This window comes from Xylona heveae (assembly GCF_001619985.1).
Source record: "Xylona heveae TC161 unplaced genomic scaffold L228scaffold_1, whole genome shotgun sequence".
Taxonomy (NCBI): Eukaryota; Fungi; Ascomycota; class Xylonomycetes; order Xylonales; family Xylonaceae; genus Xylona; species Xylona heveae.
This window is the reverse complement of record NW_017264193.1, coordinates 2498694-2514589: the sequence shown is the minus strand read 5'-3', so window position 1 is coordinate 2514589 and position 15896 is coordinate 2498694. Positions and strand designations below refer to the sequence as shown.

Sequence of the window (15896 nt, the reverse complement as noted above, 5' to 3'; positions counted from 1 at the left end):
ATTCTTATTCGCCGACCTCCAATGACACTGGGTCCCGCTTCTACGTTGTTGGTGGGATAGCTTGGTCTTTTGACCAGAATTTTCTGCCTTTTAATCAACTTTATCTGCACTGTCTGGGGTGTTGCTCCTAGACAGAGGCTACTGTCTCTGATACCGAGCCATTTTGGTCTCTCAAGTGATGTGATTTTAGGGTGTCCCTGGAGGCTTGGCCTCTAAGCGCGAGAATAAAACCGTCAAAATGGCGGAAATCAATGTAAATGAAGCGATAGGTAATTAGTCCTGCCTTGTGAAAGAATTTATTCAGCTGCTAATATGCACTAGTCAGGATTTCATCTGAAAAAGCAAAGGACCGTGCTGAAGGCGTTGCTGGTAGCTAAAGCATCTCCAGTTGTCACGGGGTCTTCCACTGACATTCATTGTCATTAGATCTTCGGCATATTTTCAGTCAGAATCGTCGGGGCCTGAAGCTGTTGGTTTGAATTGCCTTTTTCTTGTAGCCGAATTTAGTCTGATCGATCTGTTAGTGATGCACTCACCGACAAGGGCTATCATAAAATCTATGAAGCTCTTTTTCGCATTTCCCAGCAGGAAAAGTCGGTATATTTACGGGCCGATACCAACAGACGCCAGAACGATAGCGCATCGAGGCTCTCATCATACGCTTCGGCTCTTCGCTTGGTTGTTGAATTCGGACTCCGGAGATTGAAAACCAAAACCGTTAAAGCATTAATAGATCATATAATACAGACCTTGCCACTCGCAGACGGAAGCTATTGTGAACCACTAACCTTAGATTATCTCAAGTCCCTCCGCAGCATCCTTGAATTTCAGCCTCATGTGGAGCATCTGGCCAAAACCGAATGGTTTGCCGTGGTGGAATTCTGTTGCCAAGGCATTGCTGCCCTGCCGGCCGAGGACGAGGATACGCCCTCTCATGCTAGCCGCTCAACGCCATATGGGACCAGAAGTACTCATCGGCAAGCTTCTGTTTCCCGGTCTTTATCGATTGCCCCGTCTAGGGAAGATGGGCCACAAAAGAACTCCAGGAGCACCTTAGAACAGCTGTTGCTCGGTCTTCAGCAGCTCGCCTGCTGTTCCAATGCTCCCGTGGTGGATAAGGCAGCTGATTTGCTATCTGCTATTTTTAGCTGCATGCAGTCATCCCCAACAGCAGTTGTTTATCATCAAGCAGCGTTTGCGGCAGTAAACTCCATACTCCTGAAAATAAACACAGAATCAATCGCGCTTACCAAATACGCTGTAAGATCGGTTATCCCGCTAGCTAAGCGCTTGTGGACAACAAAATCGTCCTCACTCAAAGACGAAATTCTTATTGCTTTGAGCGTTGGTGATGCATACTTGCACAGCCTATTGCGTGAAAAAAACAATGAGGATTTGGTGTCAGACGTCGAAAGTCTACTGGAGACTTTACTAGCGGAATACTCAAAACGTCTGGAAAGAGATCAGTTGCAGATTGACGACCTTGGGCTTCCAACGAGACGTCATATCTCTCTTGAGAATGCTCCTCTACATCTTACATCCTGCTTTTTGCGAAATGGACGGACAAGAGCTGAACAAAATTGGATGCTCTTAAGGACCATAGCTCGTCTCAGTAGCTGTCTGGATTCCATCAAGACTCATGCCGATAGTGCTGCTAGTGCATCGGAAATTGCGTATCCCCACAAGCGGCGGCGAATTACTTTCATGCACCATGAACTTCTACGCCAATCACAGTCTCTGCAATTTTCGACTCGGCTCTGCGCATTGCAAGGGATATTGTTTCTTGTTGAGGAAAGAGAGTTCGAGGAACGTGAATTGAAAGAAGTCTTAGAGGAATTGTCCTCCGGTATCGCAGATGAGAACGGCACAATAAGTTCATGGACATTGATGGCAATCACCAGGTATGTCTGATAAATTGAGTCGAGCAAAGTTCAGTAGTACTCACAATTATTCGGCAGCTGCTTATGCCAGAAAACCGCGCGCGCGGAATCTCTTCAAAGCCAATGGCTCCAGATTTGGCAAGTCACTGCCCGTAGTGTTGCTTCACCATCCAAATGCAGACTCTCCTGCCATCTGTTGAGTAATCTGCTTGCTTTGGGCCTTGTAGATTATGGTCTCATAGCCGATTTAGCAGATACCATGATTTCATCCATCGAGGTTTATGGGCCTACTAATTTGACGGACACTTCAATCTGCTTTTGGATCGTGCTTCTGGAAAAGAGGTTCCTGGACACCCCAAATGTGGGGAATGCCTCGTCAGAGCGTGTGCTCCCTTGGCTTTTTAAAAGATTAGCTGCTGGTGAGTGTTGACAGGCTCCGGGAAGTAATAATACTAACACCTGGCAGGGGATTTTACTGAAAGACATTTTGTTGCGCAAATGTCGCAGCATTTTCAACCATCCAACATTCTAAATCTGCTCTTTCTTTGCTCGAACAGGGCTCTGCATCCGCTCAACGATTGCATCTCCTTCTCTTGTGGCCCCATTGCTCAGACGTCGCTGCACATACGCCAATATGATTCATTAATTGACTACTTGTTGATGCTAAGTAGCTGCGGTTCTCCCAATCGCTCTGGTTCCGCCAAATCCGACCCAATGCCAGACCTATATCAAAATGGAGCCCGTTTTCACATTGTCGACAATCTCATCTTGGAGGCGTTGATCTCTCAGAGTAAGACAATCAAACTGCATTTGATCAAGTTCATATCGGAAAGTTCGGGCCAGATGAATGCAGATATGATTCGATTTGTTACCTCCTTTATCGTCATCACCTGTGTAATTATTTCCTGCGACGATTTTCGAGACCTCCATCTGTCACGAAATCTTAGCACAGAAACCGATGCTCTCGTCAAAATAGTGGGCGAATGTATTTCTGCAGCGGACTTCGGACAGGATTTCATCGACGCCATTTTGGAAGTTCTTAACCCTTCATTGTCGCATTTCCTTTCAGCACTATCGACGACCAACTCCGATCTCATTTCCTCCAGCGCTTATCTTTGGGCACCGGTCTTCAATGAGGCTTTCGAAAATCGTCGAAGGAAAGAGGAAAGTATAGCACTCGATGACGACTTAGACGTGATCGGAGAATCAGAATCTCAAATTAGCCAAGCAAGAGAAAACGCTAATCTTATCTTGCCACGACAAGAGTTGACGGCAAAGAAGAGTATTTCCTCGTTTCGCTGCTCAACGCTGGCTTGTCTGAGGCTCGTTGCCTCTATGAAATCTTCAAACTTTTCTCTTCAGCCCTACTCTCACGTCACTCATTCTTTTGTTGATTGGATGACATCCCGACCACCTAGCGAGGCACTTGCTTGCTGGCCTCTTCTACAACAAATTTGCTCCTTGGGACTGCCATTTCAGCCTGAAGATGCATTGCCGCTCCTGGAGTACCTCGGACGAGACATTCTCCAAGTTTATGAGTATGAGAGATGCGAGCTCTCTCTAGCATTTTGCTTAGAAGTCTTGAAGAGTTTGGCGGTATTGTGGACAAACCCAGACTTTGAAGAATTGTATCAGCTTGGTTCTGACATATACCAATGGTTCGTCACTGTTGCGCTCGGAAGGAGTATTGTATCATCCAGAGTTCTGGTAGGCATAGCTTCACTCCTCCACCAAATACTAAAAGTGCAACCAGACTACGCAAGGTCACTATCACTACCATCAGTAAGGACTAGTCTTTTTAAAGTACTACAAGATGGTGAATTGTCAGTGAAATACCATGTAGCTGAACGCATTCCTGAACTATTCCATTTCTTCATCCTGAAAAAGCATGAGGCAATCTTTGATGATGTGCTTGACAGCCTCCCGTCAGATATGGATTGGATTGAGGGAATAGGGTTACGGCTTCTGGTTCTGACTCGCCTTGCATCTTCTTGGTACACTCTTCTTCGCCGTTCGGTGTACCACATAGTTGAAACACCCGGACTTATCCCTGATGCTACGGGCTACGCTACAACGAGTGTCCGAGATCTTTCCAAAGCACTGGGATTGCCATATCCGCGCAATTTGTTACGTCTGTTCAAATCACAATTGTTGTACACATGGCTAGAAAATCAAAGCCTTCAATCCCTTCCCTTTATCATTTTTGGCTACAGCGACCTCAGTGGTCTCCTTAATGATGTCCAAGACGAGATTGTGGGCCAATTTCTTATGCGAGGGAAAGATGACCAAATCGATGAACTGGCGCATGAGCTCCAGATTCCAGCAGAAAGACTTATCGATGCTTCATTTCATAAGGCTGTGGCTTACTGCGTCGCACGGGACATCAGCATGCCCCCTGGCAATGGAAGTCAAAGTCTCAGCGGAGAGGCGAGAATTCGGAAGCGTTTGGGAAACAAAAAGTTCTTAGCCCTTATCGATCGTGATTTCGCGTCTATTCTCGGGCTGCTCTTCAAAACGATTGATCAGGAGGAGCAGATTGAGAGAGCATTTGCCAAGCACCTTGGTTTCGAGGCTTCACGGGAAGCTCTTCATGAGATCAAGGGAATAAGTTCATCAGAGGAAGCTCTCCCTGCTAATCAACAACCTTCGTTCAAGTCAAGGTATCTCATTGACGAAATTGACCACTTCTGCCGGAGATCTAGTCATGACTTGGCGAAGTTGTGGACGCCCGCAATTTTTCTACATGTTTTCCGAGAGCTTGTGGATACTATCCACCCTGCTTTTGGCCCACTTCATGCCTGCTCCGTTATACGAAGGATACGGATACTCATATGTATGGCAGACAATTCAGCATTACAAGATTATCCGCTGGAGAGACTCCTAAGGTCACTACATCCGTTTCTAGCCATGCCTCAGTGCACGGAGGACACAATAGGTCTGATGCAATATCTAATCCAGACGGGCAATTCTTATCTTTTACAAGTTCCCAAGTTTATTGCCGGATTGTCAATGTCTGTACTGACAACCCTGACGCAATTGCTCGCGTCTGCTCAGGCGACCACGACTCAGGAGAGTCAGCATCAGACTACCCTCTCCAAAGCCCGAAATTTTCGATCATGGTTTTTAAATTACCTGGAATCATATGAATCGTCGGCTATCGCTGTTGAAGGCTTTGAGAAGTCATTTAAAGTTTTCCTCCATTCCTTAAGGAATACTTCTGCCAAGGGAAATGCGTTGCCCGGTAGCGCAGAAAGCGACCTTTTAAAGGTTCTACTTTCGGGTTCTGACGAACCTGCTGAGGGAAATTTGCTGGACGTTTCGGCCCGCAACCTTGGTATAAACTTTCTGTCGGAAGATTTCCAGAAATGTCTCAATTACCAGGAGGATATTTTTGGTTCAGATGCTGCCGCCGCGGCCAATGCAACCAATGTCCTACGCACATGTCACTGGGACCAAGTAGGCGATGGCTATTTGCTCTGGGCAGCCCGCGTAGTAGGGCGCGCTTTTATCTCCACAGGCTCCATACATGAAGAGTTGTTGCGGGAGTCACAGCTGCAAAACATTGTTGGGCATGAAAATGGGGCAATGCGGAAACCAAATTCAAGATTCTCGATCCTCAAAGCGCTCAATGATCTCCTAGCAAGTTATGACCGAGGAACTGTTGGGATCGCCGAAACAACACTTCAACTAATAATATCAAGACTGGAAGGCGCTGAGATGGTTGAAGAGGTTTCCGGGGCTTTGCCAGATATGATTCTCAAAGCACTCGACTGGGACACTTATCAGCCGCCTAGATTATCATGGGGTGAGCCAGAGAAACAAAGCATAAAAATAGCTGCTGCGCCAAATGATAGCATGGACAAAAACCTTTGGATTCGCAATCTCTGCATCTCACTGTGTCATGCGTCAAACGACGACACGATTCTGGGCTCGTTATTCCAGGTTCTAAGCAGTACAGTTGATATTTCCGGAAAGCTTTTCCCTTACATCCTTCATCTCGTCTTATTACGGGATACTGAAAGGGAACGCAAAATCAGAGGAGAGCTATCCGAAGCATTTAATTCATGGTTTGAGAAAGCCATCCCGCAAAACGTCCCACAGCTGAAATCAATCATCGTGGCATTGTTGTACTTACGTACACAGCCGATACCGAACGAGGCAACAAAGGCAGATCGAGAGCTTTGGCTCGAGATTGACTACCTGGCTGCAACAAATGCAGCGATTCGTTGCGGTATGAATAAATCTGCTCTTCTTTTTGCTGAAATCTTTTCATCGTGCTCATACCCGCAAACTTCTCGAACTTCTCAATCCCAAAGGATGGTCGATATCACCGATATGCTTACCCAAATATTTCGGTCCATTGATGAGCCGGACTCCTTCTACGGGATCCAGAGGGAATCTAGTTTGAGGTCGATAATGGATCGAGCTGAGTATGAACGAGATGGGGGCAAGTCACTCTCATTTCGAGCAGCTCACTGTGACAGCAATATGCGGCTTTCACGAGGACTTCAGTCATCTGACACATGGGGGACGATTAGAGCACTGAGCTCATTGAACATGAATGGGCTTTCGTATGCTTTATTGGGAGCCCCTGGAATTGTTAATACTGGCAGCGAGGCCACCGCTCACATGTTGTCAATGGCGCGAAAACTGGAGCAGTGGGATATTGCTGTTCCCACCACTCAGAAATCCGAAGCGGGCTTAACATTTCGTGCATTTCAGTGTATTGATACTGCTCTGGATCATTCCGCTATATCCCAATGCATAGACTCTTCTTTTCTTTCAGTGATGAAGGAGCTAACAAGCAGAGATCAAACGGTATCATCACTTCGGTCTTGGCTACGAACTCTGGGAGTACTTACAGAAATGGACGAGGTAATTAGCGCGAAGAGCCTAATAAATTTTGAGGATATCCAGTCGAGAATGCAAGATCGGTGCCATTGGATGCGGTCAGGAAGGCAAGTTAATACGTGATATTGTATTCTTGATCGTACTGACGATTGTATAGATTCGAGGATGTTGCTCAAATATTCTCCTGCCGTGAGAGTCTTTTCAGCTTAATCAGGAGGCGACCTCTAATAGGGTCAAGGCTACATCTTGATCAACGGCAGCAATGTATTGTTGACGCTAGTTCTCTTCTCGAATCTTCACGTATGAGCCGTATTCACGGAGCTCTTCAAAGCTCTTTGGCTACCACCACCTATCTCTCAGATCTTGTCCCTCAATTCGCAGAAAATGGTGCAGATATTAGCGCAGTAGTAAAATACGAGGAGGCAAACGTCCTTTGGGATCAGGGGGAAATTACTGCGTCGATTAGATTACTTAAAAATCTAAATACATATACGTCAGTCAGTTTAGAGAACCAGGCTTTACACCTCGGAAAAGCAGAGCTGTTGGCTAAACTTGTAAGGTTTTCCCCCGCTATTTGCAATTGTGGCATCAACTGATTATGACCAGGGGCACCGGGTTGCTGAAGCCCGTATGGAAAGACCCGACGAGGTCATTGATCACTACTTGCTCCCAGCCATTACAGAACTGAAAGGTGTTACTGAAGGGGAAGAGGCCGGTGCAGTCTTTCACGAATTTGCCGCATTCTGCGACCAGCAGCTGCAAAATCCAGACAATCTGGAAGATTACGAAAGAATCGGTCGACTCCGGCAGAGGAAGGAAGAAGAAATTCTCGATCTTGAGAGCCTCATTAAGAAAGCAACATCAGCATCGAGAGATGATCTTCGCAGACAACGGGCTCGAGCCAAGCAGTGGTTTGAGCTTGATGATCGAGAATTCAAGCGGCTCCGGGATAGCCGTCAAGCTTTCATTCGACAAAGCCTGGAGAACTACCTTCTATGCTTGAGCGCATGTGAGTCATTCAATAACGATGTCCTACGCTTTTGCGCATTGTGGCTCGACCAGTCAGAAAGCGAACTTGCAAATAAAGCCGTTTCACGGCATCTTGAGCGAGTTCCAAGCAGGAAATTTGCTACTCTTATGAACCAATTATCCTCGCGCTTGTTGAACAACGAGAGCGACTTCCAGAGATTGCTTTCGTCTCTGGTCATGCGAATCTGTGTAGACCACCCTTATCATGGGATGTACCAGATTTTTGCGAGTACCAATACAAAGGCAAGGTCTAGCTCGGACGAGGCAGCGGTATCGCGAAACGCATCAGCCATCAAGATAGCCACCACACTCAAAAATCATACCCAGGCTGGGCCGATTTGGCAAGCCATTTCGACCACAAATACGCTCTATAGCAAACTCGCAATGGAGAAGCCAGCGGGCACTCCACACCGCGCAAATTCCAAGCTACGCTTCTCCAGTCTTTCAGCTGGGCGTCACATGAATATGGTCGTGCCGAACCAGAAAATTCCGCCAGCAACAATGAAAGTTGACCTTCGAGCGGATCTTGACTATAGTCATCTCCCGTATATCGGCCGATTCAAGTCTGAAATATCTATTCTTACCGGAGTCAGCGCCCCCAAATTACTGGCAGTCATTGCGTCCAACGGTCGCCGGTATAGACAAATTGTAAGTATCAATTGTTCGTTCATTTTGTTTCCCCTCCCCGCTTTTTTTTCTGTGCCGTCTAACTCGGAAGCAGGTGAAAGGCAGCAACGACGATTTGCGTCAAGACGCAATCATGGAGCAAGTATTTGAACAAGTCAATGATTTGCTTCAGAACAACCGCCTAACCCGCCAGAGAAATATCCACGTGCGCACTTACAAAGTAATCCCCTTGGACAACAAGGCTGGAATCATTGAATTCGTGTCAAACACAATACCTCTTCATGACTATCTCATGCCATCGCATCTAGCGCATTACCCAAGAGACATGAAGCCACAGCTATGTCGGAAAGCCATTGCGGACGTGCAGACCAAGCCGTCCGACGTACGTCTCAAAGTCTATCGCCAGGTCACCGAGAGGTTTCACCCGGTCCTACGATATTTCTTCCTAGAGCTTTTCGAAGAACCAGACGATTGGTTTGAGAAGCGAACCGCCTACAGCCGGAGCACGGCCGCCATTTCCATCCTTGGCCATGTTCTCGGTCTCGGAGACAGACATTGTCACAATATTCTACTGGACGAGGTCACGGGCGAGGTTGTGCATATCGATCTTGGTGTCGCATTCGAACAGGGACGCGTCTTGCCGATCCCGGAAGTTGTTCCCTTCCGTCTCACGCGCGATATCGTAGACGGCATGGGCGTTACCAAGACAGAAGGCGTCTTTCGACGGTGCTGCGAATTCACCCTCGACGCTCTGCGAAAAGAATCATACAGCATCATGACTATCCTTGATGTTCTCCGCTACGATCCATTGTACAATTGGTCCGTATCTCCCCGTCGGCTCCGGCGCATGCAAGAGGCACCGAATGAGACCCCGGGTCCGGGAGGGGAGGACGAGGGAGGAGCAGCGGACCGTACGAAAAAGAGAGATGAGGAGGAAGGTGAAGCACACCGTGCATTGACCGTTGTTGCCAAAAAGCTGTCCAAGAGTTTGAGTGTCAGCGCTACAGTGAATGAGTTGATACAGGCTGCTACTGATGAGCGTAATCTTGCTGTTCTATTCTGCGGTATGTTTTTTCTTTCTTCCTTTCTTTCTTTCTTCCTTCCTTTCTTTCTTTCTTTCTTTTTTCTTTCTTTTTTTTTCTCTGTCTCTTGTTCCGATCCCCGCGTCCTTGATGTGCAGTTGTGAGAGTACTTTGCTGATAAATTTTTTTTCCTTATCTAGGTTGGGCTGCTTACGCGTAGATTATTCGTTTCTCTGCCATTGATCCCGGCGCTTCACATTGCCTGCGTCTGAAGGTCTCATCTGTATATATGCTTCTGTTTTCTTTTGCCATATTTTCGAGTTTAAACCTCTCATCTTCCTTTGCCTTATGCTTTTCATGCACATTTTTATTTTCTACGCTTGCATGTAGATAAAAGTTTTGTTGTGATCGTATTCGACCCGTTTTTATTCCCCGTTTCTGAATTTTCTCGGATCTTATCTTGGTTCTGGAGCATTTCACGATTTGCATATAACAATTGTATGGCATCTATTCAGGGTTTGTCTTGTAAATGATGAGATGAATCATTGGGAAAAAGATTTGAGTGTTGTTGTGCTAGTAGAGCATATATGGCATTTATACACACAAAGACAAGCACGAGGTCGTTTGTGTTCAAAAGTTTGTATTAAATATTCCTTACATGTAAACCAGCTATGACATGAGGGTTGTGTGGAGGCAGATATAGCCGCCAAAATGATTGTAGTGACGAGAAGCCCATATTGACCCAACGGCGTGGTCAATGACGGAAAACACACTCTCAACGCTTAAAAGCGCACTCAATGCAATTAGCAAGACACTTGCAAAGCATCGCTGTCTGGCCCAACCAGCGATATGGAACGCGAAAGATGAAAAGAACGAAAAGGAGCGTGAACTGGCAGAAAATGCAGCGCCAGTAAGAAAAAGCTCACGAATCGAAATTCTTAATATCAGGCATTCTTCCCAGTCCACCTCCGCCAGTGCCCTTGACGGATTGAGCCAAGGAATCTCCATCGACTCGTGCATGAGATTGTCCTTGAATGCCACCTGCAGAACGCTCCAAAACGTGCTTGCGAATAAGGGCTAAAATCTCAGAATCTCTCCATCTCGAAGGAACGGGTCGGTATGCGGGTCTGAACGTGCCAGCGGTGTTTGACCACTCGCCTGGTCTCGGCGCAACTGGAGTACCCTGTGATGCAGGCGTTGAGGCGGCAGAGCTACCACCTTCGGCAGTCTCTTGAGAGGTAGGAGCTGGTTCTTGGGTTGCCCAATAGTATATATCCCAATCGTTCTCGTCTAGCAGGTGGTCATATTCGAGGAGCAATTTCGGACTCAGATCAGCTAGATGTTCGTTGGCGAAGGTGGACAAGAGGAGATCACTTTCGAGACACCCCCGTTTTCGACTCTGGTCTGTAAATTCATCACAAAAAAACATCAATCAGCTCCAATCATTTGGCTCGGCTTGAGAACCGTTCTGGGGAATTTATGTAGTCTAGGAACGAACATAACAACCTAGCACGGGTGGTATTGACATCCTCCCCGCTACGTCTTAGAGGCTCAACCTTGAATTTGATGCCCTCAAATTCTCCAACCTCGAGCTCGATATTGGTGTTCCCGCCGTCCGAAGATCCCTTTTGCGTCTGGCCCGTCATGTGCTCGGTGTGCCCGGGAACGGAGTCCTTGGGGGTAAAGTTGGGGTCTACCGAAGAGATCAAGTCCGGCGGGGGGCCCTGTTTGCCTACACTCGGCATCTCATTGGCAATAGTCGAAGTGGTGTTGGTGAGGTGAGGATTCAAGGGCTTCGATTTCTCCTTCTCACGGAAACCAGGAGTGTTTTCGGGAACGCGCTCATCAGCAAAGAAACGACGGCTCAATGCGCCGATGGGCTGCCGGAGCAGCCTAGGTCGTGCCGTCTGGAATATGCTTCGTGTCAAAGACATGGTGATAGAGCTTCTGGGTTTTGTTTTTTCGTGATTGATTGAATGATTGATAGCTTTCAGTTCGGTAACTATAGTACGGGAAGGCAAACTGTCGGGAGTTTCTAGACGCTAGCTTGACATCATGAACTGAATAGAGCTCGTTTGCTCAGTTTGTTTCGCTGTCGGCAAACGTGAAGGTTTGCAGCGACATTGGATAGATCGAGTACAGAAAATCCTAGAGGTTCGGCCTTAGCGCAAAGAAGTACAGATACTTGTGATACCAGCAATGACAGGCCAAGGCTATGAATAGATACTTTAGGACCACTTCGTTGGCTGATTAATAAATTACTAAGCCATTCACAGATTACATAATCGGATTTTGTACACATGGAGGTCACATGCCTCGGTCATGTTTTATAAATTCTTGTATATATCCTATATAAAATATTCAATTAAGTGATATGGAAGTATCTGCAAAATTCAATATAATCATAACAAATATCTGGTTTGGTTTCTGGTGCGATATGTGCTTGGCTGGTAGGTGACAGGGGCACACATGTCATAATACAGTAGTACGTAGACAGACAGGAGAGAAAAATGGCTCGCAGTCAGCGTGGGATGATGCGATGCCCTCGTGAGCGGATCCGGCCGATCAAACCTATGACGGTAAAACTTAGTGACCCCACCATGAGAGAAAAGAGGAATTTTGTCAGTTGGTGAGGAGCGAGCCAGCTAAAAGACCAAACCCGAGTCGATTGAATCATTCAGTTTGCCCCCCAAGGGCCCCAACCTCTCTCTACTGTGCCCCATGAGTACTTGTACTTGTTTCTCTCCCTATCAGGGCCAAAACAGGATGGTCTGAGAACATTCTTCTCATGTTGTATTATTATTGCTGATGAACCCGCCATCATCCACTCATCCTATCTCTCTCTCTCCCCTTAACATCATAACGGTCATTGCTGCCTAGAGAATTATTATCTATTTTATTCTTCTTATATTTCAATTTCACCTTCCTCATCTATTTCTCGACTGGGTAAAATTCACTACAAATAATTCGCCCTTAACCCGAACTAAAGCAATTCCATTTCACCCTAGCTTGCCGTCTGACCGACCGATCGGCTTACTACCTTTTCTACCTCAACGCCCCTCTCTGCCCCTCTCGTTCTGCTTTCTGTACGGCATTTCTTAGAGTGGTCGTGCTGCTGGGGTTGACCCGCAATTGCAACAGTTGCTTCACCATCCTTTTCCAAATCAAATCAAAATAGCAGAAACCCCCACGGTCAACTTTCGTGCTCCAAGCGCTCAATTTTTCCACTTCGTTGCGCAATGGTTACGAACACTACAAATCCTCCGGAGTCGCTTCCGCTGGCTCCGGAAACAATTTCGCCCACAGTCCTGCCTGATACACAACACGAAGCAATTCCCCAAGACTCAGTTGTCAACGCAATGAATCCTTATTCCTTTCCCCAACAGCGGCTCAGAAGAGTCATGAGGGATCCGTCCAAGACACCCTTGCTTTTGGTAGCCTGTGGTTCTTTTTCACCTATAACCTACCTGCACCTGCGCATGTTTGAGATGGCCGCCGACTACGCCAAGTTCAACACCGAATTTGAAATCATTGGTGGCTACTTGTCTCCAGTATCGGATGCATACAAAAAGGCTGGATTGGCTAGTGCTGAACATCGGTACGCTCTGCAAAATAATTCTATTTCGATAATTGGGACTAACTCAGGGCAGTGTTCGAATGTGTGAGCTCGCTGTCGATCAGACCTCAAATTGGCTCATGGTGGACCCTTGGGAAGCAAGCCAGAAGGAGTATCAGCCCACTGCCCTTGTGCTCGACCATTTCGAGCATGAAATCAATGAGGTTCTTGGTGGTGTCGAGACTGAAGACGGGCAACAGAAACATGTCCAGATTTCACTCCTCGCCGGTGCCGACCTGATCCAGACCATGTCGACCCCCGGCGTGTGGAGCGACAAGGATTTGGATCACATTCTTGGGCGTTATGGCACCTTCATCGTAGAGCGCACCGGCACAGATATTGACGATGCATTGGCGAGCCTTCAACAATGGAAGGAGAACATTTGGGTCATTCAGCAACTCATTCAAAATGACGTGAGCAGTACCAAAATCCGTTTGTTCCTCCGAAGAGAAATGAGCGTGCAATACCTGATCCCCGCTCCGGTGATCAAGTACATTGAAGAGAATGGCTTGTACGAAGACGATTCGGCAGCATCTCACGATAAGCTTGATGTCAAAGGAAAGCAATCAGCAAGGAGCTCCCGATCCGCGACCCCGAGATGAAAGATGCCTGGGAAATTTTGGAATCACTCCATTTCTCTTTTTGACCACCGACTTCTTTTTCCTGTTCTCTATTCAGTCAGGACTTAGCGTCCTCAGCCACTGTGTCGTCGAATCGATACGGTCACCTGCAGATACGGCGACCTGCACCTTCGTCGATCGAAGGATTTTTTCTTTTGCTCCGACCACGATCGCGTCTAGAGCCCGCCAAGCAAGCCTGTCTCTTACATTAGATACCCTCATCTTCGATGTATACATTTTACACCTGCATCGCTCACGATTTTGAATTATTCATACAACAACAGCCCTTTTCAGCTTCTTGTTCTTCACTTGTCGCTCCTTTAATCTATAGATTAGATGTTAGATGTGGTCAAACCGTCAGGACAGCCCTGGCGTAGAACGCGGCGGAGTCGTCTGGCTACCTTTTGACTAAAGAGCAACTCACAGCAATCACCCTGTCAAGCCGTCTTTTGACCTTTGCGCAATTTGAATGGTCGACTGCATATTACACCCACAGGGAGCACCTTGCTAGTCATCATTACGGCGAGGCTTGGCTTTGAGGTCATTCAACAGCCTGCGAAACTTTTGGATAAGATATTCCAACAATAGATCGCCTTCTTGTATATACGGAGCGCGTACATTGGACAGAGAAATCTCTGCTGCAATCATTTCTTACAGCACACTAGGCCACACGCTAATTTTCCTGCGTCCTGTCTCGTGCGCATTGTTTCACATTTATAACAACTATCTGTTTCATTTTATATCAAGACTTTGTAATATTTTGGCCTGCAAACGATCAGACTATATATGATGAGCAATCAGATGTAGATTAGATATAGTCCATTTCAAAATAGAAGTCGAATTACTTCTTTCGAAAAGCTTCCTCCTTTTTTTTTTATATGATATCCAAAAGAAAATATCTGAGAAACCAATCTCTAAAGGATTTTTAAAATAGTCTCAAAAAGATGGTGCTCAAAACCACCCAGTTTATAATATGTTACCCTCTGCCCACTCGCGGCGCTTAATGCCCAGCTCAACAGCAGCACTGCCCCAGTCTTCACCATGGTTGTGGCCTTTACCGCCCACACCCGCTCTCGCCAACGCCTGTTCCTCATTCAAGACTGTCAACAGGCCAAAAATGACAGGCACGCCCGAGTCCAGGGATACACGCATGAGTCCATTTGACGCTGCGTCGGCAATGTACTCAAAGTGCATGGTCTCGCCCTTGATCAGGACGCCGATAGCAATAATCGCATCGAACGCCGCGGTCGAGGCGGAGCTTGCCGTAGCGCTCTTGCTCAGGTCGGTGCTGCCACCGAGCAGGTCTCCGGCTCCGAGAGAAGATGATTTCGATGATTGCACCTGGGATGCAGAGTAGAGGCTATTGTCCAAGAATCCTTCCGAGTCAGTAACTTTGCATTTTTGCGGTTTTTGCGATATGACATTGTGTATGTGTATCGAGGAACCGAGTAGTAGAGTATATGGCCTCAGGAGAACGAGGCAAAAGATTTGGGGGAAATTTGAAGGCTCATCGAAGAGTCGGTCTTACCGCTGCACAGCAATAGGCAATTCCCAGCTTCCAGGAACCGTTTGCACCACAATGTTCTCGTCCTTGACGCCAGCGGCGTGCAAGGTCTTTTTGGCACCGGCCACAAGAGGCTCAATCACAGCGGTGTTCCAGCGGGCGTGGACGATTCCAACACGGAGAGAGGAGCCTGATTTGTGCGTGATTCAATTAGCATTGACCTTAACCTCAAGCTCGAGCGGGGCCCTACGCAGATGAAACTCTGCATGACCACAAAATATTGTGTACGGGAGACAGTGGGCGGGCGCAATGTCTGAAGTAAAAGATATATCAAATGAACTAGGTACTTACCATCGTGGGCCTCAATCTGGCCAGGTTTCTTGAGTGAGTCCATGATCGAAAAGGGCCAGATAAGAAATGGGAACTAGGTCCAAAAAGAAAAACGTAGGTAGATCCCCAGCTACTGTAGCAGCAGTGACAGGATTCTTAAAAATTGAATATATACTACTGTATGTAGTGTTATGGAATGGCGGAATGGCGTAAATATAAGCTGTTGCAGTGACAGTACTCGTATGTGTTACACGTAACGGCTACTGGATATGCTTTACTGTGGGGAATCTCTCGAACTCTCACTTTGTCCCATTCTCGCGCGGGAATGCGTGCGAGGGGTGACAAGGCGGTGGGGCACCTACCCAGGTCCAGCCAGGTACAGAGACGCTGTCTGACTAAGTAAAATACAGTTAACTA

At 47.0% G+C, this 15896-nt stretch overlaps 4 protein-coding genes across 4 annotated transcripts; 2 read left to right on the top strand and 2 right to left on the bottom strand.

The window, feature by feature from the left end:
• Nucleotides 1-73: 73 nt before the first annotated feature.
• On the top strand, nucleotides 74-9914 carry L228DRAFT_279883 (putative phosphotidylinositol kinase Tel1). The gene is made up of 10 exons (XM_018335735.1): nucleotides 74-269; nucleotides 322-369; nucleotides 427-469; nucleotides 525-1901; nucleotides 1959-2299; nucleotides 2347-6838; nucleotides 6889-7285; nucleotides 7338-8408; nucleotides 8482-9451; nucleotides 9610-9914. Exons 1-10 carry the CDS (start codon nucleotides 239-241, stop codon nucleotides 9627-9629), a joined length of 8790 nt encoding a protein of 2929 aa, XP_018192269.1. The 5' UTR covers nucleotides 74-238; the 3' UTR covers nucleotides 9630-9914.
• Nucleotides 9915-9970: 56 nt separating this feature from the next.
• L228DRAFT_258105 (TPR repeat protein-like protein) lies at nucleotides 9971-11392 on the bottom strand. The gene is made up of 2 exons (XM_018334053.1): nucleotides 10908-11392; nucleotides 9971-10813 (listed from the first exon to the last, which is right to left on the bottom strand). The coding sequence occupies exons 1-2, from the start codon at nucleotides 11341-11343 to the stop codon at nucleotides 10332-10334; spliced, it is 918 nt and encodes a 305-aa protein (XP_018192268.1). The 5' UTR covers nucleotides 11344-11392; the 3' UTR covers nucleotides 9971-10331.
• Nucleotides 11393-12768: 1376 nt separating this feature from the next.
• On the top strand, nucleotides 12769-13627 carry L228DRAFT_206296 (nicotinamide mononucleotide adenylyl transferase; the record flags this gene model as incomplete). The annotated part of the gene is made up of 2 exons (XM_018329674.1): nucleotides 12769-13007; nucleotides 13060-13627. 2 exons carry the CDS (start codon nucleotides 12769-12771, stop codon nucleotides 13625-13627), a joined length of 807 nt encoding a protein of 268 aa, XP_018192267.1.
• Nucleotides 13628-14399: 772 nt separating this feature from the next.
• L228DRAFT_226516 (Lumazine synthase) lies at nucleotides 14400-15789 on the bottom strand. Its single transcript, XM_018330425.1, has 3 exons — nucleotides 15501-15789; nucleotides 15174-15339; nucleotides 14400-15005 (listed from the first exon to the last, which is right to left on the bottom strand). Exons 1-3 carry the CDS (start codon nucleotides 15541-15543, stop codon nucleotides 14612-14614), a joined length of 603 nt encoding a protein of 200 aa, XP_018192266.1. The 5' UTR covers nucleotides 15544-15789; the 3' UTR covers nucleotides 14400-14611.
• Between the last annotated feature and the right edge of the window lie 107 nt (nucleotides 15790-15896).